General features: G+C 56.7%; 2 protein-coding genes across 4 annotated transcripts; both read left to right on the top strand.

Annotated features, from left to right (window-relative positions):
- The first annotated feature begins 1236 nt into the window (after nt 1-1236).
- On the top strand, nt 1237-2669 carry LBX2 (ladybird homeobox 2). Its single transcript, XM_004612056.2, has 2 exons — nt 1237-1420; nt 2311-2669. Exons 1-2 carry the CDS (start codon nt 1237-1239, stop codon nt 2667-2669), a joined length of 543 nt encoding a protein of 180 aa, XP_004612113.2.
- A 12628-nt stretch (nt 2670-15297) lies between these two features.
- On the top strand, nt 15298-22161 carry CCDC142 (coiled-coil domain containing 142). Of its 3 annotated transcripts, XM_004622803.2 has the most exons (9): nt 15313-17228; nt 17469-17555; nt 17634-17780; nt 17871-18001; nt 18072-18194; nt 20444-20558; nt 20768-20945; nt 21041-21240; nt 21372-22161. In XM_004622803.2, exons 1-9 carry the CDS (start codon nt 16274-16276, stop codon nt 21626-21628), a joined length of 2193 nt encoding a protein of 730 aa, XP_004622860.2. In that variant the 5' UTR covers nt 15313-16273; the 3' UTR covers nt 21629-22161. The 3 variants fall into 3 exon arrangements, with proteins under 3 accessions (XP_054976540.1, XP_054976539.1, XP_004622860.2); XM_055120565.1 differs by having other exon boundaries at nt 15298-17555; nt 21048-21240; nt 21372-21595; XM_055120564.1 differs by having other exon boundaries at nt 15306-17555.
- The last annotated feature ends 121 nt before the right edge of the window (nt 22162-22282 follow it).

Below are 22282 nucleotides of genomic sequence, written 5' to 3'. Positions count from 1 at the left end.
CACTCAGGGATCATTCTTGGCTTGACGTAAGGGCCCCCGGGGGGGGGGGGGGAGGGCTCCCCGGATGGAATCTGGGTCCTCAGCCACCTGCAAGGCAAGCACCCCCCTGCAGTACTGCTCTCTGGGGGGTGACATTTGACAAGCCTTTAGCCTTGCTGGGCCTCTGCCCAAAACTGCCCAGAGGGGGGCTGCGGATGCTCCCCTGGGTATGAGCAGGTGTGGAGGGGAGCAAGGCCACACAGGGGAAAGGGGAAATAGCCACCCCAGGCCTCCAGATTTGGGATTAGTAGAGGTTTCTGTGCCAGGGTTCTGGAAGTCTGTCCTCTGTGTGTGGGGGGGGGACAGTATACATTACACCCCAACTCTCCTGTGCAGTGAGCTCCTTGCTGATGGTTTTCTGGTGTTTCCTACGTCTCTCCAGAGTGGGGGACCTAGTCTTGAGCTGCAGGTATTTAAAAAGGAGTCAAGGGCTGAAGAGATGGTGGCAGGACATTGACCTAGCATGTGACTGACCCAGCACAGATCTCTGGCACTGCATATGCGCCCCCAAGCCCTATAAGGAGGAGTGGGCCCTGAGCACAGAGTATGCCTGAGCACCCCTGGGTGTGGCCAAAACCCAACAACAAATCAGGCAAAAGCGGCTCACTGCAGATAGGATAGCTGGAAGGGTCCTCAGTCGTCTGGGAGTGGGGACAGTTGGCATCCCATGCCCTCTCTCCAGACCCTGGGCTCGGACACTTCGCAGAGCTGTAGCCTGGACGCGCCTCCAGCGGGGTCGGAACAGGGGCGAGCCTCGAACCGGCGCGTCCTTGGCCACCTCCCGCCTCCCGCGCTGCGCTAATCACTTCCAGCCGCTGGACTCCTTAAGAGCACTCAGTGCACGGGGGGCTGGGGCGGGGACCCGGCGGGGTCCTTCCTAGGTGGGCGCGGGGAGCCCAGCCAAGTCAGCCCTGATCAAACGCGTGCAGCTCCCCAGCCGCTGGGGCGGAGAAAGCAAATTTATTGCCGGGAGTTTATGAGCCCGAGTGCGGCAGGCGGGGAGGCCGCGGAGAACCACCTGGGGGGCTCCCAGTGTGCACCGAGGGTGGCGCTCGGGCCAGGACCCTCCGTGGCCTGGGGGTGGGGGTGGTCTGGAGGAGGGGCACACGGGGCTCAGGTCCCGAGGCTGGGGGGAGGGTGGGGGCTGCTCGGGAGCGGCGCGCGCGGAGCCGGACGCCCCCCACAGCCCGGCCGGCCATGAGCTCCGCGCCCGAGCCGCGGACGCCCCGAACGCCCTTCAGCATCGCGGACATCCTAGGCCCGCGCAGGGTCCCGCTGCCAGAGCCGAGCCCCGGGCCCGCGTCGCCGCTGTGCGCGCTGGAGGAGCTGACCAGTAAAACGTTCCGCGGACTCGACGGGCGCGCCCCGCCGCTCTCCGAAGGCCCGGCGCCGGGTAGGTGGCGGGCGGGGAACTGACCACCGGGTGCCAAAGCTGCGTCCCCGTCACCTGACCCGCTCCCCGCGGCTTCCTGCCCCTCCAGCCGGGCCCCCCATTTATAGTTCCCAGGGGCGGACCGGCCGTTCCCCGGGCCCTTGCGTCTGGCGGGGCAATCGCGACAGTGAGAGGCTGCGGGGAGACAAAAAGACCCGCGCCAGGGGCGAGCAAGCTGGGACGGGCGTGCAGAAAGGCGCCGGAGGCGAAGCCCGGAGCCCTCCGGGTAACCCAGCTCTGCCCCAGCCCACCCGCTTCCTGAGAGCGCGCTGGACGCGGGCCCTGGGACTCCGGACCCTGCCCCTTCTTGCCCCTCGTACCGTCCGTCTCTTTAGGCATGAGAATTGGGTGCCCATGTTACCAAAACCGAGCCGAGGACACCGCCTGCTACGTTAGGACACTCGCGCTGCGGGACTGGCCTCCCGACTCTCCGTTTGGGGCTTCACGAGTTTGCTTAACCAGGGCCTCCCAGGTCGCGTCCTGGGTTCTCAGGCCCACCTCACCCGTCCCCCACTCCGGCTGCAAGAAGCCCTCAGCAAGTTCCCCGCAGTTATTATTGTGTGGGAGTGTGTGCTCCGGGCCACACCCGGCGGTGCTCAGGGCCGGCTCAGGGATCGCTCCTGGCGGGCTCAGGGGATCGTCTGTGGCTCCGGGGATCTATCCCGGGTCAGCCCCGTGCAAGGCAAGCACCTTATCCACTGCGTTATCTCTTATTTCCTCGTCCCCCCCCCCCCCCACACCGGAGCCGGTCACCCGCACTGGCTGACCCCCATCCCCGCCCCAGGCTCTTGCTCCCCAGGGAGTGTCTGCTGGACCCTAACCCGCCGCCTACGCCCCAGCAGGAGCTGCCCCGGACTCGCGGGGCCCTGCCCGGGCCGGACGCCGACGGCGCAAGTCTCGCACGGCATTCACCGCGCAGCAGGTGCTGGAACTGGAGCGGCGCTTCGTCTTCCAGAAGTACCTGGCGCCGTCGGAGCGGGACGGGCTGGCGGCGAGGCTGGGCTTGGCTAACGCGCAGGTGGTCACTTGGTTCCAGAACCGGCGCGCCAAGCTCAAGCGCGACGTGGAGGAGATGCGCGCCGACGTGGCCTCGCTGCGCGCCCTGTGCTCGGGCTTCCAGGGCCACCGCGGGCCCCGGCCCGACGCACCCGACTCTGGCCGTCACCTGCCTGAGGACGAGATCCCCGGGGACGGGTGAAGGGCGGCGCCCTGGCCGGGTGCGGGGGTGGAAAGAGAGAGAGGACTCGGCCCCTTCTGGGCCCCCAATCCCGACGCCCACCCTGTCCCATTGCTGAGAATAAACATGCAGACTTGGCCGCACAACACAGGTAACAGCCCAGTCGGTCACAGCTGACCCTTGCGGTGGACTGGCCCTTACTCCGTGCACCCGCCCTCACCCGCTTCCTTTAACCATGCGAGCCACTGCCAAGGCAGGTGTGCAACGGAATCAGAAGCCAGGGGCTAGGGTGTGGAGCTCCTAGAAGCCCCCTGGAAGCCGTGCCTCAACTTTCCAGTTGCCTGATTTTGTCCTCTTCCCCCACCTCCTTAGGGCATGGAGAGTGGGGAGGGTTGGGACCGCACCGGGCAGAGCTCAGAGGTCACTCCAGGCTGGAATCGGAGGACAAGATCCAGTGCTGGGGTCTGTGTGCAAGCCAAGTGCCACACGCATGCCATTCTCCCTCCGGCCCTTTAGAGCGTTCCTTACTAGGGCTAACCGGGCTCCCTACTGCGGGGAGGGGAGGGGATATTCCAGGCTGGGACATAGGCAGAATGAGGAAGCCAGGAGAGCAGCGGACCCTTGCTTTGGAGACCTCTGCTGCACCCTTGAGGGGGCATTGGCCACACCCTAAGGGTGACCGGGCAGGACGGCAGCCTCCCAGGTAGCCCCTCCCCTAGCAGAGCCAGACAGGGCCGGGAGTGTACAACCTCCAGGATTCTCCCGGTTGCCACACTCACCTGGACTCTGAGGCACGTCTCTCCCTGTGCTTGTGGCTCTCCGCTGTCCATGCCATCCTTCTGCCTGGAGGACACTCACTCTCAGAGAGGCGCTGGACAGTTCCACCCCAGATTCCAGGGGAGCTCACATCACCCAGTTGTGGGGGGACATGTAAGGGAGGATATGGCGGGGAGGAGGGGGCAAGACTAGAAGGCCGAAGGGAGCTGGTGTTTGCATCCAACAGCTACTCTGTGGAACAGTGCTCAGTGCCTTCCTGCACTGGTCTTCACAAGCACCCCCAGAGACAGTGAGCCTTTGCCTTCATTCAAAGGATAAGGAGCCTCGGAACCTCAGGAGGGAAGCGCGGGACACTCAGGCTGCGAAGCTCTAGGTGGTGAAGCTCTAGGTGGTGAAGCTCTAGGTGGTGGGCCAGTGTGAACCTGCTGGCTTGCCTCACTCAGGAGCCGTGCTCTTGCTCACTGCTCTTCCCCTGTGCCAAACTGAAAGAAGAAAAGGAGCTCAGTATTGGGGAAATTGTCTGCCATGGAGGCAGGGTGAGGACTGGGATGGAGGGGGTGGTATACTAGGAACACTGCTGGTGGAAAGTGTGCACTGGTGGAGGGATGGGTATCTGATCACTGTATGGCTGAATCTCGAACATGAAAGCTTTGTAACTGTATCTCATGGTGATTCAATTTTAAAAAAAAGTAATGTGGAATTCATGCCCAACTCCATCAGCTTAATCAATGGCTGAATAAATAGCAGTTCTCCTACGTTAAAAAGAAAAAAGAAGAAAAGGAACTCAGGAGAGAGAAGGGGTCAAAAGGTAGGGCTTTAGGCCCTGAACTGTAATGAACTGAATGCATTAATTTTGTCGTGGGAGGCTGGGCCTCACACATGGGCACGCTCATAGCACTGAGCCACATTCCCAGCCTAAGCCTTGTCCTCTGGGAGGCATGAGAGCCATGGTTAGAGCCGGTTCCTGTGCTTGGCAGGGCCCACAGGAAGAAAAGTATCTGTGATGATGGCAGGAACTCAGGCTAGGCTTTGCGGGGAGAGGGGGAGGAGAGAGGGTGGTTGGCTTCAGGCACCAGCGAGGGATCAGCATGATTCCCCCAGAACCAAAGAGTGAAGGAGCCAGGGGTGTCCTGGGACACCTGGAAGAAACTGGCATTTGTGGACACAAGTGGACAGTGACTTCTAGTGTAGAGAAAGGAATAAAGGAACCTGGTCATGTGCACTTCTGAGGGGCCCCCAGTATGCAGCCACTCTGAACAGTCTCCCCACTCCTGCTCAGGACTCCTTTCAACCCTTCTGAGGGCTGCCCTGGGGGTGAGAGATAGTACAGGGTGAGGCATTGACCTCCCACGCGCTGCCCAGCTTGGATCCCCAGCACTGTATATGGCCCCATGAGCATCGTTAGGGATCCTGAAAACTGCCAGAAAAGCCCTGAGCGCCGTCGGGTGTGGCCCAAACCATCCCACTGCCCAAAAAATAAAAATAAAGGCCGCCACTCTGGTTAATCTGCTTTTATTATTTAGTTATTCTTTTGTTTTGGGGGATTTGGGTTTGTTTGTTTTGTTTTTTACCTGCACACTGAAGTGCTCAGTGCCCTGCAGTGTAGGGAACAAACTGGGCTTCTTCCGTGCGAAAACATTCACTCCAGCCCTTTGAGCTGGAGGGGGCCCAGGACTTTCCAAGTTTGGCTCTGAATGCCTCACACACTGAGATACCCTTCAGGCACAGGAAGCCAGGGAGAGGGGTCACCCTGCTCTCTAGTCCCGACAACACGGACCTCAGTCACTCAGGCTGCTGGGTCAGAACCGCCAGTCCATCAGCATGTGGCTGAATTCCCGAGAGGGGTGTGGCTCTTGGAAGATTCAGGTCCAAGATGAGCTGGGGAAGGGGGGCACTGGTGAGGGGACAGTTCCTTGCTGGAGGGACTGGGGGTAGCCAGCCCATCCTGAAAGCATAGGGACTGCGTGGCAGGGGTGAGTGACCAGTCATGGGCGTCCCCAGGGCAGTCCTTAAAGCAGACACGATCCCCCTATGCAGAATCAGAAGATGCTGGGAAAGCCACTGTGGAGGTCAGTGAAACATTATTGTTCTTTAAATCAGTCTTTCCCAAAGAGGGTGATACCACCCCAGAGTTGGGGGGTGGGCCCCGGAGTGGTGGGGGGCTGGAGTAGCCGCAGGGGAAATGTGGAAAGGACACCTTTTGCGTGTTTCCTTCAAGAGTTGATTTCCCAGTAGACATTGAGTAATTTTCTTTTTCCTAAAAACAGGATGGAAGGCCAAATAAATTTGGAAATCATGGGGCTGGAGAGACAGGACGGCAGATAAAGTGCTTGCCTTGGATGCAGCTGACTCACATTCAATTTCTGGCACTGCATGTGGTCCCCTGAGCACCATCAAGAGTGATCCCCAAGCGCAGAGTTAGGCCTGAGCACTGCCAGGTATGGTTCAAACCCTAACCCCCCTAAAAACCCAAATCCAAACAAAAAGTTTGGGAATCTCTGCTGTTTTTTGTTTGTTTTTGGACCACTCTTGCCAGTACTTAGGGGTTACTCCTGTGGTGCTTGGTGAACCATATGGGATTCTGGGGATCAACCTGGGTCAGCCACAGGCAATGCAAGTACCCAACCCGCTGTTACTATCCTCCAGCCTTGGAACCTCTGCTTTTTTTTTTAATTTTTAATTTTTATTTATTTATATTTATTTATTTTTTGCTTTTTGGGTCACACCTGGCGATGCACAGGGGTTACTCCTGGCTCATGCACTCAGGAATCACTCCTGGCGGTGCTCAGGGGACCATATGGGATGCTGGGAATCGAACCCGGGTCGGCCGAGTGCAAGGCAAACGCCCTACCTGCTGTGCTATCACTCCAGCCCCTGGAACCTCTGCTTTAAATAAGCACAGTAGAGCCAGAGATAACACAGGGGTTAAGTCACATGATTCGTGTGCCTCTGACCCTGGTAAGAAGCCAGCACTGCATACAGTTCCCTGAGGCTAACGAGCAGGCCTGGAAGTAGCCCCCAGCACAGCTAGGTGCAGCCCCCTAAAACTAAGGACGGGAGAGATGGTACAGGGATAAAGGCATTTGCCTGGAATGTGCCAACACTGATTTGATCCCCAGCACTGTATGTATTCCCCTGGGCATCATGAGACGGGGCCACGGAACCCTCTCCCCATAAGCACCCCTCTCACGGACCAGGATGAACAAAGACATTGAGAGAGCATCGTTCCAGTTAGGGAGGTGGGGGCTGGTCAGGTCAGCGCACTGCGCAATGGAGGGGGATGTTCGTTCCCTGACACAAGGTGGACTCCCAGGGGCACTCTGAGGGACTTCTTTTTCTGAAAAGGGGGTGGTAGGTCAAAGAAGTTCAGCAGCCTCTGGTCTTGGAGAAGGTTTGGAAATTTGTCACTGATTCCAGGTGCTGCTGGCGCTTCTGAGAAACACACATCTGAGAAACACACATTCGGTCACTCTGCTTTGTGATAGAAGCAGCATACTCTGATCTCCTTTTTATAATGTTATGTATAACGTGTTTATTGTTTGGAGGCTACTCTTGGCTCTGTGCCCAGGAGTGATCCCTGACACCAATGGGGATTTGAACCGCAGTCAATCACATGCAAACAAGCACCCTACCTCCTGTTCTAGCTCCCTGGCCCTTCTTCTTAGGTTCTTTTATTTATTTTGGGGGGGTGGGCCACACCCGGCGATGCACAGGGGTTACTCCTGGCTCATGCATTCAGGAATTACTCCTAGCGGTGCTCAGGGGACCATATGGGATGCTGGGAATTGAATCCGGGTTGGCCACATGCAAGGCAAACGCCCTACCTGCATGCTATCGCTCCAGCGCCTCTTATTATATTCTTATACTCTTCACTCATAATCTTCTCATCTCACCGTGGAACCACGACCCTCTAGAACCTTTGTACCTGATGTGCATTCTGTACCTGGCATTTGGGAAGCGTTTTTACTCACATTTTCAGTCCTCACAACAGCCAGGGAGGCAGGGACAGCCCCATATGATAGCTGAGGGACTGGGGTAATAGTTTAGCATTTGCCTCACACACAGATGACCTGACTTCATTCCTCGGCATCCCATATGATCCCCTGAGCACCACTAGGTATTTTCCAAAAACAAAGAAAAAAAATGACAGCTGAGGCTACTGAGACAGAAGAGGAGAGACTTGCCCAAAGTGACCAAGGAGGCAGACGTCACCCTCTGGGACAGTATCTGTGGGGCCTGCATGGGACTTTGGGACAGCCCGAGCTAAGGGGGTGTCCGGCCCGGCCCATCTCCAGGTATGGAGGGAGTAGCAAGAATCCTTTGCCGGGAGTGATCCCTGAGCGCAGAGCCAGGAGTCAGCCCTGAGCACTGCCAGGTGCGCCCCCAAACCGAACCAAACTAACTGAACTGTGGTTTGCAAACAGTCCACAGAGCCCCGCTTGAAAGCACCCCACCGAGAGCTGCACGGCACACGTCAGGCTGGGCCTCCCCGTCAGCCTCCTGGAACTGAGCAGTTGCCTCCTCAAAGTAGTTTAGTCCCGAAGGGCCAGAGAGATGGGTCAGGGGTTATGACACTCACCCTACATGTGACTGACCATGGTTCAGCCACTCGACTGTTAGCCCCATTGTCTGAGACTTGCCGGAAGGGCCCCCAGGGTTCCTGAGTACCCCCAGCTCCCTCTTCATACTACTAACACAGGACCTTGTGGCTCTGGGAGCTTACCTAGGTGATGCAGTGCAGATCCAATCTCACCCCCTCCCACCCAGATTTCTCCATGTGCAGCCTCAGGCCTGTCCCCTACCAACAAAGCCTTGCCCAGGCCAACAAGGCCTGGGGTGAGCCAGGCCACCAGGACAGCACCCGCTGGGCATCAGCCAGGGACCACGGCAGCTGAGCAGACACTCACGGCAGAAGGAGCAATTTCTAAACAATTGGGCAAACACAAGGTGACCTTGACAGCGTGGCCTGCCCGCCCTTCCCTGGCCCAGCACTGAGCCGCCACTTACCAGTTGGGATTAGACTCTCCTGGCTCCCATAGGGGCCGCTACCCGCAGTCCTGGGTTGCTGAAGGATGGCAGCAAAGTTGAGAGGGCCTCAAGGCACAGCCTCGCCAAAGCCTTTTCCTTTGTTTAGCGCTGTTCAATTCATGCTGTTCTTCGGAGGCCTCTGCAAGCTGGTACTGCCCTTCCCTCTGGCAGGGAGACTAACCACGGTGAGGGCGGCAGGATGGCACCTGGCCCTAGGCCTCTCCACCCTGGACCTCCCGCTGGCCATGACCCTTGGCCCTGAGATCATATGACTTTCAGAGTCACCAGGGACTCCTTCAGTTCCAATTGAGGGTCTCTGCCCCCTCACAGCTGCCATAGGACTCTGCCCAGGGCTGTCTTGGAGAGTTTCTTTCCTCCTGGTCTGTCTTCTCTGGGGGATGCCAGCTCCTGAATCACGACTCCTGGCTCTAATTTCTTGGGGGCTAATTTGCAACTTTGTGCAGGGACACAAAGTACTGGAGAGACCCGGTGAGTCCTGTAAGCGTCAAGAGGCCAGAGATCAAGTCGGGACAGGGTTGAGGACAGGATCATGCTATCCCATCTCCAACAGCGGGGCCTGGCCCTCGGGCACTGCCAAAAGACCCTGTCCTGCCTGCAAAGAAAAGATGGGGGGAGGGCATAGTGATGGTATGGCAGGTTGGGCGCTTGCCTTGCATACAGCTAACCTGGCACCACACCACATGTGGTTCCTGAACCTGCCTGGAGTGATCCCTGCGCTCAGAACCAGAGATAAGCCCTGAGAACTGTGACCCCCCCCCAAAAAAAAAAAAGTAGGAAAGAAAAAGAAAAGATGATAAGGAAATGCATCCTTACCTCTTCCTTCCCTCATCATCTTTGATTCGGGTTGTCCCGAATGATGGTTGTCCCTGATGGGGCTCCCCATTCCCATCAGGAGGAAAGGAAGACAAGGGTCACTTGGACTGGGGTCACTTGGAGCTGCCTGCAGTACCCAGCCCACCCCTTATACACACAGGCCAGGCTCACTGCTCCCTCCCGGAATTCTGTTGCTCCTGATCCATTCAACGCTGCCAAAATAAATAACAAGGGAAAAGCGAAGAAAGTCTCGGAGAGGAATGCACACTCGCAATAAGGTCTAGAGGTGAGTCTTCCCGTCCATCCTTGACATAACATGTGACACGTCATGATACCATGGACCCATGGACCCAGCTCAGAGTTTTTCTGTCAATTCTGCTTGGAAAGGCTTCGTCCTCGCTTCAGAGTGAGAAAGCAAAATCTCGCCAGCAGGGGGCAGTAGATCGCAGGCCCGGCAGCCGCGGACTCTGCCCTCATCACACCACCCTCTGTCCCCCTCTGCTCCGACCTGCTCACCCCAGCCAGACGCCAGCTGCCTGTGCCTGAGCTGCTTCTTCTGAGCTTTTGGCATCAGCCGCTGCTCCTCCCCCACCAGCAGCTCAGCCAGGTGGTTTGGCTCCCTGGAAGGCGAAAGGGGCAAGAGGAAATGGGAGGGAGGCAAGCAGTGCAGAAGGACTGGCCAGGGCCAGACTCAGGAAGCTGGGGCCAAGGGGGTGCCAGTCCCACCTCTCTCCTCATCTGGAGCCTTTTTTTTTCTTTTTGGGGCACACACGGCAGTGCACAGGGGTTACTCCTGGCTCTGCACTCAGGAATGACTCCTGACGGTGCACGGGGGACCATATGGGATGCTGGGAATCAAACCCGGGTCGGCCGCGTGCAAGGCAAATGCCCTACCCGCTGTGCTATCACTCCAGCCCCTCAACTGGGGCTGCAGCGCATGACCATTACTGTGTGAGCCGCTGGGAAAAGGCCTGGAGGAAGGAAGGGGGTTCGGTGGCAAGGCCTTTCCGAGACCCCAGTAGGTAGCCAGTCTCTCAGCTTACAGGCCCGCCAGTGTGTCCTCCTCATCCCAGCAATGGACCAGGTGGCATCTGTCAGGATGGAGAGAGGGGGAAGGAAAAGTGACAGATCAGAACAGAGGTGATGAGATCTCTTTTCTCTCCAGGCCCTGCGCACCCCCCTGTGGTGCCCCAGCTGCTCCCGGCCCTGGGGTGCCAGCCTGGGACCTGGTCCCCGCAGCCAGTGGAGGATACCCACCGGGAGGGGGAGAGGAGAGGAGCCAGTGCTGGGAAAACTCTGAGAAAGCGGGAGGCTTGTGTGGGTTGGCCCCAACATCCTGGCAACCAACCACTCAGCTGAAGGACCTCATAGTGCCCCTCTCCCCACTCAGCCCTTCCAGTCTGGCGCTTGCGAGTCCCTTCACCGCCTCCCCGCCTTCCCGGGGGCCGAGGGTGGCCTCCCGCCCAGCCTACTCCATCAGCCTCTTCTCCTTCATTGGATTGCTTCTCGGCCAGTCCGTCGTGTTTGAAGGCCTGAGTTGGAGCCTCTCCCATCCAGCCTGCGCCCACCCTCGAATCTGAATAGCTCCCCTAATACCCATCTCTTTCTCCCCAGGCTCTCAGCAGTTACTCCCCACTGGAGGGCACTGGTGGGGCGAGCCCAGCAGCCTGGTCAGCAGCCTTCCCCAAGCTCCCAAGCTGACCTTTCCCACGTTTCCTTGCAGTCCTCCTTCTGCTGAGCCACCCCCCACTCCACCCCCCCCCCAAATAAAATAAAAACACCAGCTTGGGGCCTCTCCCCAGCTCCCTTCACTTCCTGCCTTGCTCTGAGCTATTCTCTCCACATCTGGTCTCACCTTCAAGGTCCAGTTCAAATTCCATCTCTCCTCAAATTCCTCCCTGCGCCTTTCATCTCCATCAAAGGCGCAGGGAGGAATTTGAGGAGAGATCCCTGCCTGCTCCCCATCAGGCGGCACCCACAGAGTTATACAACGGACAATTTTTATCCTGGGCTTTCCCTTGCTCTGGGGATTAGCCAGCCTGCAGGGAACTAAAACAGGAGTCATGCTAGAGTGAAGCTGCAGGCACCCCAGCCCTGCCTCTGCCGATGTCTGCTCCAGTGACTTTGGACAAATCCTTCAGTCTCGCCACATCTCAGCGGTCACATTCACAGAATTGCACAAGACTCTGCCAGCCTTGACCTGACATTTGGTGGTTCTAGTAAGAATTAATTATCGGGGCTGGAGCAATAGCACAGCGGGTAGGGCGTTTGCCTTGCACGTGGCCAACCCGGGTTCGATTCCCAGCATCCCATATGGTCCCCTGAGCACCGCCAGGAGTAATTCCTGAGTGCAGAGCCAGGAGTCACCCCTGCGCACTGCTGGGTGTGGCCCAAAAAGCAAAAAAAAAAAAAAAAAAAAAGGATTAATTCTCAAGCAAGCAGCACAAACTAGAGTGCGAGGTCATGAGGTGCATGTGGGCCTAAGCACAGCAGATCCCCTGCAAGATCACCCACAGCCAGAAAAACTCAGAAACCTCAGGAAAATTCAAAGTACTAAAATGCGGATTAGTGAGGTAGCTGACTTTCTCTTTCTTTCTTTTTTGTTTGTGTTTTGGAACATACCGAACAATGCTCAGGGGTTACTCCTGGCCCTACGCTCAGGAATTACTCCTGGCAGTGCACAGAGGACCATATGGGATGCTGGGGATCGAACCGGGGTCGGCCGCATCCAAGGCAAAGCGCCCTCCCCGCTGAACTGTGGCCCCAACCCGAGATAGCTGACTTTCTAATCAAGTTTAGATCTGACTCCTTCAAGGGAATCCTGTCTCAAAAGTGTCTTCATTTACATGGCAAGGCACTGGGTCTTTTTCAGAAATTCAGTTTGCTGGAGGGTTTATCTCAACATCTTTCAGTGATGTTAATCATAAGGAGCACATGCCGTGGGCCAAGGAGAAAGCCCACAGGGTGAGTGCACGCGCTTCTCAGGCGGGAGGCCCAGGGTTACAGCCCTGGCACCACACGCTCCCCCAGTGGTGATGCCGGGAGCTCTGTATTCCATTTTTAGGCAGCTACCTCAGGATGTGCCATTCAACTACAGAATGTGTTTCCTACATCCTCGACCTTGATCTTTTTCCTTACCCTAGACCAGCTCTTTTTTTTTTTCTTTTTTGCGTCACACCTGGCAATGCTCAGAGGTTACTCCTGGCTTAGGAATTACTCCTGGAGGTGCTCGGGGGACCATATGGGATGCCGGGGACCGACCCTGGGTCGGCTGCATGCAAGGCCCTACCCGCTGTGCCATTGCTCTGGCCCCTAGACCAGCTATCTTAAACAAAAATGCTTTCATGACCTTTTGCTTTTCCCCAGAGTAGCATATGCTCCTTGCTCCTCTGTCTCTGTCTGTCTGTCTGTCTGTCTGTCTGTCCATTGGTTTGGGCCACACCTGGCTGTTCTCAGGGCTGATTCCTGCCTCTGTGCTCAGGGCCACTCTCGGTGGACTCCAGAACTTTATGGAGATTACAGTGGTTACTTGTGTGCAAAGCAAGCAAGCACCCTGCCCTATTTTTCTGGCCCCAGAGCTGTTCTCCTAATTTACTGAATTTGCACCCATATCCGCCCCCCCAACCCCTTCCTGAACTACTCACCCTCTCCCTGCCCTCCTCCAGCTACATAGTTTACTCCAAAGTTGCTACCACACATATCAGTGTGCTGCCAACTCAGGGATTTTTAAAAACTGTGCTTTCTGCCTGGAAAGCTCCTTTTCCAGTGGACGACTGACTCCTCTAGCCCCATCTCTCTTTTTTCTTTTAACTAATTAATTTATTGGTTTGGGAGCAATACACGGTGGGTTCAGGGGCTACTATCGTCTCTGTGCTCAGGGGTCATTCTCATGAAGCCTGGGGGTCTGTGTGGTGCCAGAGATAAAATCTGGTCACGCTGTGTGGTTTGGGCTGTCTCTCTGGACCCCATAGCTCTTCTCAAAAATGGTCTCAGGGAGTCTTTCTTTAACCACTCCTTTTTGGAGGTTTTGTTTTTTGGTTTGTTTTGGGGACAAGCCAGGGGTTGCTCTTGGCTCTGCACTCAGGAGATCACTACTGGTAGTGCTCTGGGGACCATATGGGAAGCTGAAGGGTGGACTGGCCGCATGTAATGCAAGCACCCTACCCACTGTTCTATTGCTCCAGCCCTAACCACTCCTTTAAGAAAGAGAACACCTCAATTCCACATGTTCTCATTTTCCTTCTTGCTGTTTTTATTCTACTTATATTTGACATGTTATTTTTTTGCTCAATTTCTTTTTTAATGAATCACTGTGAGATAGTTACAGATTTACAAACTTTCATGATTACACTTCAGTCAATGATCGAGTGCCCATCCCTCCACCAGTGCCCATTCTCCACCACCAATGGTCCCAGGATCCCTCCTGCTACCCTCCCATCCTCCCCTGCCTCTGTGGCAGGCACATTCCCTTTTACTCTCTCTCTTCTTTTGGGTCCTATGGTTTGCTAAGTGGCCGTCATGTTCGGTCCATAGTCTACTTTGCATCTCCCATCCTGAGCGAGCCCTCCAAGCATCATTTGTTTTGTTTTGTTTTGTTTTTGTTTTTGGGTCACACCTGGCGATGCACAGGGGTTACTCCTGGCTCTGCACTCAGGAATTACTCCTGGCGGTGCTCAGGGGACCATATGGGATGCTGGGATTTGAACCCGGGTCGGCCGCGTGCAAGGCAAACGCCCTACCTGCTATGCTATCACTCCAGCCCCCCTCCAAGCATCATTTACTTGGTGATCCCTTCTCTATTTCAGATGCCTTTTCCCCTAGCATGTGAGGCTGGCTTCCAAGCCATGGAGTGATCCTCCTGGCCCTTATCTCTATTATCCTCAGGTTTTAGTCTCCCATTATGTTGCTTATATTTCACAAATGAGTGCAGTCATTCTATGTCTGTCCCCCTCCCTTGACTCATTTCACTTAGCATATTACTCTTCGTGTTGATCCACTTATGCAAATTTCATGACTTCATCTTTTCTGGTTTTTTTTTTTTGCTTTTTAGTAACACCCAGCACTGCACAGGAGTTACTCCTGACTCTGCACTCAGGAATTACTCCTGGTGGTGCTTGGGAGACCATATGGGATGCTGGGAATCGAACCCAGGTTGGCCGCATGCAAGGCAAACGCCCTACCCGCTGTGCTACTGCTCCAGCCCTGACTTCATATTTTCTAACAACTGCTGACATGCTCTTTTGTTTACCTGTTGTCCCTACTAGATGCATCCTATTGATTGACTAAAAATGAACTATCTCTGTTTTACCTACTACTATTTCCCCAGTGCCAAAAACAGTGGCTGGCACAGAGCTGGTGCTCAGTAAGTATGTGGTAAACTAACAGAGAGAAATGGGTGAAGAGGTACTGGGGGACCCCACTGGAGAAGCTCAAGTGACCTGGCTAGTTTGGACTTTGTCCTATCAGTGATGCGAGAGGGCTGCTCTGGGGAGTGAAGCATTCAAATACAATCCCACTGGTGGACTCTTCCCCGTAGTCATTATGGCCGGCACTACAAAGGAGGCCCAGTTCTCTTTTTTATTTGTGGGCCACACCCAGGTTGCTCAGGGCTTACTCCTGGCTCTGCACTCAGGAGTCACTCCTGGTAAGCTCAGGGGACCATAAAGGATGCCTGGGATCAAACCCAGGTTGGCCGCGTGCAAGGCAAACGCCCTCCCCACTGTCCTATCGCTCAGTGATACTGGGGGTGGGAACTGAAAGGCTGGGTTGGAGTCAAGAGACATTTCAGATGTAGATTTCAGTGACTGATTCAATGTGGGCAGCAAAGGGAGGTTTATACACATTCATTCTGCACACTCTGGGCTTAAGCATCTGCATGGAAGTGGGTTTATTAACCAAAATAAGACAAGAGGAGGGGCCTGAGCGATAGCACGGCAGGTAGGTAGGGCGTTCGCCTTGCATGTGGATGACCCGGGTTCAATCCACGAAATCCCATATGGTCCCCCAAGCACCGCCAGGTGTAATTCCTGAGTGCAAAGCCAGGAGTAACCCCTGAGCATCGCTGGGTGTGACCCAAAAAGGAAAAAAAAAAAAAGCAAGAGGAAAAGCAAACAGTTTGAAAGATAGTGAATTAACTTCTGGACTTGAGTTTGATCTTTTTTTTTGAGATAAGCCAATAGTGCCTGCAGTGTTCTCTCAAACCTGAAACTGGCCCTTGCTCAAAAGCCTGTTCCCTGCTTGGGATGTCCCTGGAGGACATCCAACCCCTGACCCAGGCAAGGCTTTGCAAACCCCTCTGGCCTCACATCCTCCACTCCCCTCAATGACCTTCTCTTTATTTTTCCTGGGCTTATGTCTGTCCTCACACTGTTCCTGCTCTGTTGTTCAGGATCTTCCCGCCGGCAGATGTGCGCATCCTCAATCCTCACCAGCGTGATCCTGCTGGCTTCAAGACCACTCACGCTGGGCTTGCCCCCAGAGGACAGGGCCAGGGCGGGGGCGGCTCTCGCTCCCGAACACTGACAGGAGGCCTGGCTGATGTAAACCCGGAGGAGGCAGCAGGTGCTGGACCTTGCAGAGTCCGGGGACAGCGGCGACAGCCGCGTTCTACTGGGAAAGACACGGAGGCTTGGGACAGAGAGCACAGCCAAAAACAGAGCCGGATGCGACCCTTCTGGGATCCCTCTCTCTAGGTACACCCCTCATCTGGCGTGGTCCCGCCGGAGTCCCGGGACTCAGCGCCCCCTCCAGTCCACAGTGACACTGGAGCGAGCGTTTGATTGGGACACCGGCCCCCGGGGGGGCGTGGCCAAGACGGCCATCTTTGTTAAGGGCAGAGACTCCGACGACGGAGCGCGAGAGGGCCCATTAAATCCCGGCGGTTCCCTCGTCTGAGCCGACGGCTCTGGGGATGAGGCGGAGTCCGGGCCGCGGCGGGCGTTGGGCTGAGCCCGCGAGTCGGAGTGGTCGGGTCTGTCCCCGGCCCGATGGCCCAGGCATCCCGCGCAGGGGGGCTGCCTCCGCTCGCCCCCACGCTGCGGGGCGCCGGGGAGGAGCCCGGGAGGAGGGGGCCGGCGGGCGCGGAGGCCTGGAGCGGGCGGAGGCTGCCGGTGGCGGGGAGCGTCCCGCGCGCTGAGCCCGGGCCGGCCAGGTGGGCGGCGGCGGCGGTGGCCGGTGCCGGCGCGCGGGAGCCGAGCGCGGGCACCCCGATGCCCCCGGCGCTGCGGCGGCTCCGAGCCGTGTTGCTGCGGCTGCAGCGCGAGCGGGAGCAACTCCTGTACGCCCGGGACTGCGCCCGCCAGCTCCAGGCTGCCGTGCGCCTCGTCCTGCAGAGCCCGAGCCCCGGCGCGCCGCCGTCCGCGCCCGCCCGCGACCCGCTGGCCCTGCCCCCCCGGGGGCCCGGCCCGGCGCCGCTGCTGCTGGCGCGACCCGTCGGACTCGCGGCGCGGCACCTGGAGGCCGCCCTGGAGACCCAGCTCCGCGCGCTGGGCCGGGAGCCCGCCGGGCCCCGCCTGTCGTCCCGACTCGCCGACGCGCTGGGCGCCCTGCCCGCCTTCCAGCAGCTGCAGGGCCGAGCCGCGGGCCGCGTCCCCGGGGCCGCGCGCCCCTTCCCCCCAGCCCGCGTACTGCGCCTCCTGACGGCCGAGCGGGGCTGCCAGCTGGCCATCCGGCTGGACCGGGCGCTCTGGACGTCGGGTCTGCGGGACCAGCTCCGGAAAGCGTGCCAGGAGGAGCGGGAGCTGCTGCCGGGGGTGCTGGGCCTGCTGGGGGGCGTGGCGGGCTCGGCCCCTCGCGGCCCGGGGCTGGGCGGTGCGGGCGCCCTCTGGAGCCAGTACTGGGCCCTGCTGTGGGCCGCCTGTGCTCAGAGCCTGTCCATAAACCTGGGACCCTGGAGGGACCCCAGGGCAGCGACACAGCAGCTGGATCCGGAGCCGGGGCAGGGTGAGTGGCGGGGGGCGTTGGGGGCTTTGCAGAGGCCGTGCTGTCTTCCGTCTCGCTCCCCCGAAAACCTGCCCTCCAAAGCGGCCCCCTTCGGTGCAGCCCACCCGAGCCCTCACCTCCAGCATCCGCGCCTTCAGACCAAGTCCCGCTTGCTCGGGCCTGGGGGCGGGGGCGGGAGCGGGCAATGGTTGTGGAATGGAGACGCCGTTGTTTTCAGGCTTGAGCCCTGTCTCCCACTAGCACCCCTGCCCGCCGAGTGCGAGAAGGAGCTGGTCTCTCTGGGCCGCAGCCTGTGGCGACAGTCTCTGATCTGGAACTGGGACCAAGGTGAGATGGCAGGGGCGCGGGCGTTGGCCGCAGCGGGGGAGGAAGGGCGCCCCTTCTCACGGAGCTGGCTCCCCGCAGGCTTCTGCCGTGCGCTCGGCTGCTCCCGAGATGACAGAGCGCTTCCCTCGTCGTCCCACACCTCTGGGCTCTGGCAGCAGCTCTTCCCCCCTCTCTTGGATGCCCTCCGAGAAGACACGACAGGGCTGCACCTCAGTGCGCCTCCAGGTGAGCTGCGGGCCGGAGGAGTGCAGCTGGGCGGGGGTGCTCTATGCCACCGCACGACCCCTGAGCTGCTCCGTCCTCCCCCCCACGCAGCTCCTGCACCCCTCGCCCTGGGGCTGTGCACCCTGCAGGCCACATTGCTTTGGTTTGGGGGCCGAGCTCAGCAGCATCTGGCAGCCTGGGCCCCCACTTCCTTCCTACTTCTGACCCAGAAGGACTTGCCAGTGAGTAGCCAGCGAGTGGGCAGGGGGCTTCTGAGCTGGGCTGGGGCCTCACTCGGTCTCTCTGCCACAGCCTCTTTTGCAGGAGGCAGAAGGCCTGCACCGCCTGGTCTCCGAGGAGAGCTGGGCACCGGAGCTGGGGTGGCAGCTGGGGCAGCTGGCTGCGCAGGTCCAGAGACTGGCCACACACATCCAGGTGAGGGACGCAGCCAAACTGACAGTGGCTTCTCATTTGCGGGTGAGGGGCCTCCCAAACGGTGCTCAGAAATTCTCGGCCAACTGGGACAGTGGTTCAGTGCAGGCACCACTGAGTTTGGTGTTTAGGCCCGCAGTGCTGGGCATCCTTGGGCCACCCCCATGCTACAGGAAGCCCGTTTGGTCAGGGCTCAAACCAGGACCTGGCACTACAGGGCATGCGCACTAAACGCTGTGTGGTATCTTCAGCCCTGACAGTGGCATTGTAATTATTTATTTAATTTTGATTTGGGGGCCACACCAGGCTATGCTCAGAGCTTACTCCTGGCTCTGCATGCAGGGGTCACTCCTGGAACTCAAGGAACTCAAGGAACCATACCGGATGCCAGAGATGGAATCCAGGTTTGCCACATGTAAGGCAAGTGCCCTACTGGCTGTATTATTGTTCCAGCCCCCTGCAGTGGCATTTTAAGATGCGGCTCTGTGCCCAGCTGTGGAGTTGGTGGGGGGACATTGAATGACTTGGAACATCCTTGGAGTCAGGGCTAAATCACTCTTTTCTTGCTCTGCTCATTGTTTTCTTTAGTTTTTCCTTATGGGGAATTTCAAACATATACCAGATATTTTTTTATGCAATATTTAAAACACAAAAACATGCACAAAAATAGAGGAGCAGAGTGGATGCCACTCCACTCTTCCTATCACTGAGGTTTTGGCTAAGTATCAACTTTTGACTAATTATCCTTTTTTTCTATATATTTGCCCCTTCACTCCCCCATCTCAGATCTGTAGCAGCACTCACCAGTCATCATTGCCTAGATTTCACTGGGGATCAGAGAGTGGTAATAGATGAATCTCATCATGTCTTCATCATGGATTAGCTGGATTTCCCCTTTAAGTAAAGCTCGTGGGCTGGGAACATGGCTTGAGTAGTGCCTAACGTGTGCAAGACTTTGAATTTGCTGCCTGGCACTGCATTACTCAGCACTGCTAGGTGTGGCCCCTATTTTAAAAAGTTTAAAAAAGTGGGGCCAGAAAGATAGTATAGTGGGTAGGGCATTTGCCTCTCATGAGACTAACCTGGGTTTGATCTCTGGTACCCCATATGCCCCCTGCCCATCCCCAATCTACTAGGCTTGATCCCTGAGTGCAGAGCCAGGAGTAAATCCTGAGCACCACCTCGTGTAACCTCAAAACTAAACGTTTCTGAATCTCAGGAAATCTTAGTCATGACTCCTGCCTACATATGTCTGGGGCCCTCCTGTCACAGTAAGAGCAGAGAACAGTGGGTTTCCCTGCTTCTGCCTTGCCTGCCAATCGTGCATGCCCCTCCCCTCTTTCTCTCTCTCACACATACACACACACTTTTGACCCCAGTGATAGTGAGGGTGTGTCTCCCTTTGTCCACTGATGTTCCTTTAGATTAAAATTATCTTGGGAGATGTCTGTCCTCTAAACCAAGCTGGGGAAAACAGAATAATCTCAGGGCAGTTGCCTGTAATCTTTTCTTTGGGCAAAGCCAATGAAAGCTATGATATTTCTCCTCAGAAAAGGTGCATTTAATACTATCTGGGGGTTTTGTGGATACAAAGTTTAAACACCATAGATTTAGAAAAGTTAAAATTTGTATCTTTTTTTCTTTTTTAATCATATCACGGTGAGATAGTTTCCGGTCTGCCTCTTCTTTCTCTCTTGCTTTTTCTCCCTTTCATTGTGGGCATTATGGTTTGCAATACAGGTACTGAGAGGTCATCGTGTTACCTTTCAGCACACAGTTCTTATCCTGAGTGATCATTCCCTACTATCATCATCATACTGGTCCCTTTTCTATCCTAATTTCCCTCTTCCCCCTCAACCCCAGCTTGTAGCAAACTTCCAACTGTGGGCCAGTCCTCCTGGCCTTTGTTTCTACTGTCCTCATAATATATTTTTTATATCCCACAAGTGAGTGCAATCGTTCTATGTCCATCTCTCTCCTCATTTCACTCAGCATGATAAATGAAGTCATGAAATTTGCTTATAAATGGATGGACATGAAAAACATAATATACTGGGGCTGGAGAGGTAGTTCAGCAGGGAAGACACTTGCCTTGCATTCAGTCAACCCAGATTTGATTCCTGGCAACCCATGTGGTCCCCTGAGCCTGCCAGGATTGATTTCTGAACGCAAAGCCAGGAGTAGCCCCAAAAGAAAAGCAAAGCATTATATCTTGACATAACCCCAACATGCCTTTTATGCTATCTCCACAGCTCCTGCCTGAAGAGTATCTCAGTCTGTTTTTTCAAGAGTGTCAGAGGCAAGCTGCACAAGGCTTTGAAATGTACATGCCTCGGGGTCGGTACTGGAGGCATCGGCTCCTGCCAGGTAATTCCCTCCTTCCAGGGTCCCCTCCCCACCCCTCAGCTAATAGCAGTCCTGCCCCCTCCAAAGCATGACTCTTCTCTGTATCCATCCATGTTGTCAACTTCTGTGCCCTCTCTGCCTGTGATATCCCACATTCTTCCTGCAAACACTCTGAAGGGGCTCAGTGAAGCTCGGTGGCTTCAGAACCTGCCCTTCTCTCCTCACTCCAGAACTGCCCAGCATCCCTAGCGAGTACGCGGGGCTGGTGGTGCGCACTGTCCTGGAGCCTGTATTGCAAGGACTGCAGGAATTGCCAACGCAAGCCCAGGCCTCCGCCCTGGGCCAGGCGCTGACTGCCATCTTGGGTGCCTGGCTCGATCATATCCTCACCCATGAGATCCGGTTCAGGTGGGGAAGAGTGGAAGCAGTGGCAGGGGGGTGACCGGAAGGGAGGAGGTGGGCCGGCAGGAGGTCGGGCGGCCACACTGTACTTTGGCCTTCAGCCTGCAGGGGGCACTGCAGCTCAGACGGGACTTCGGAGTGGTTCGGGAGTTGCTGGAGGAGGAGCGCTGGGGCGTGTCTCCTGAACTTCGCCAGACGTTGCTCATGCTGGGCATCTTCCAGCGGCTGGATGGGGCCCTGCTGTGCCTGCTGCAGCAGCCACTGCCCAAGGCTCGTGTGCGCAGGAGGCCGTCCTGCTGCTGTGAGTTATTTCCTTCCCCAACTCCTGTGCCTCTCTCTGAGCCTGGCTCGCTACTTTAAGCATCCTCCATCCTGGTCACCCACAGGGCTTCAGCCTCTCCCCAACGCCTTTCACCTCCATTGCCTCACCAGGTGCGTGCAATGAAGTCCAGACCATGGAACTGCCCAGCAGCAACCTCAACAGCTTGGAGAACTTGGAGCCCCCTCCACGGCCTGGAGTGACCTCGACCCAGACAGCTCAGCTGCTAGGCACACTGCGGTGTGGGGGACAGAGCCCCGAGGTTTACCTAGTGGGGAACCAGGAGGCTTGGCTGGCCCTGAGACAGAACCAGCGCCCACGATGGCATTTGCCTTTTCTTTTCTGCCTGGGGCTCAGTCCTGAAACGTAAGGAGCCAGATCAGGAATGCCAGCATACGAGCTCCCATCTCTGGCTGAGAAAGCGCAGGCATTTGGAAGAGGGTATTTTAAAGGTCTCCGTTTAGGACCTGGGAAGAAAGCATATCTGAGCATCACAAGCTACACAGAGCTCAGATTTAAAACTAAGCATCCAAGATCACTCCAGAGTGTGGAATCCAGAGTAAAGGGAAACCTCCAGCCTGGTCAGCATCCCTGGGACACTCATGCCTAGTTCCTCGTCCGTGAAGAAATCTCGGGGCTAGAGGCTGGGAGGACGAGATTCTGTAAGGGGCACGGCAGGGTTGGAGCCTTTGGAGGAGAACAAAAGCAATAGAATGCAGAGCGCCTAGATGCCGCTTCCCCGTAAGTCCCAAGAGCCAGGTAGCATACATTCCCCAGGGAACCACAGAGGTGAGATAGGCATTTCTGCATACAGATCGTTCCCATGGTCCCTCACCTGCACTCCCTCCGGCACTGTTTCACGTCACTTAAGAATATTGTGCTGTAGGACCTGCTTCAGGTTTAAGTTTTGGTGACTGAAGGCTGATGAGGTTAAATCTTCAGTTCCCTGTGCAGGGAGCCTCTTAAGAAGTTGTTGACCCACATCTGGCACAGAAGGGGTCTCATTCCCCAGAGTCAGGTGCAA

The sequence above is a fragment of the Sorex araneus genome, chromosome X (assembly GCF_027595985.1).
Source record: "Sorex araneus isolate mSorAra2 chromosome X, mSorAra2.pri, whole genome shotgun sequence".
In the NCBI taxonomy this organism is placed as follows: Eukaryota; Metazoa; Chordata; class Mammalia; order Eulipotyphla; family Soricidae; genus Sorex; species Sorex araneus.
Note: the sequence above shows the minus strand (reverse complement) of the source record. Positions and strands in the feature narration are given on the sequence as shown.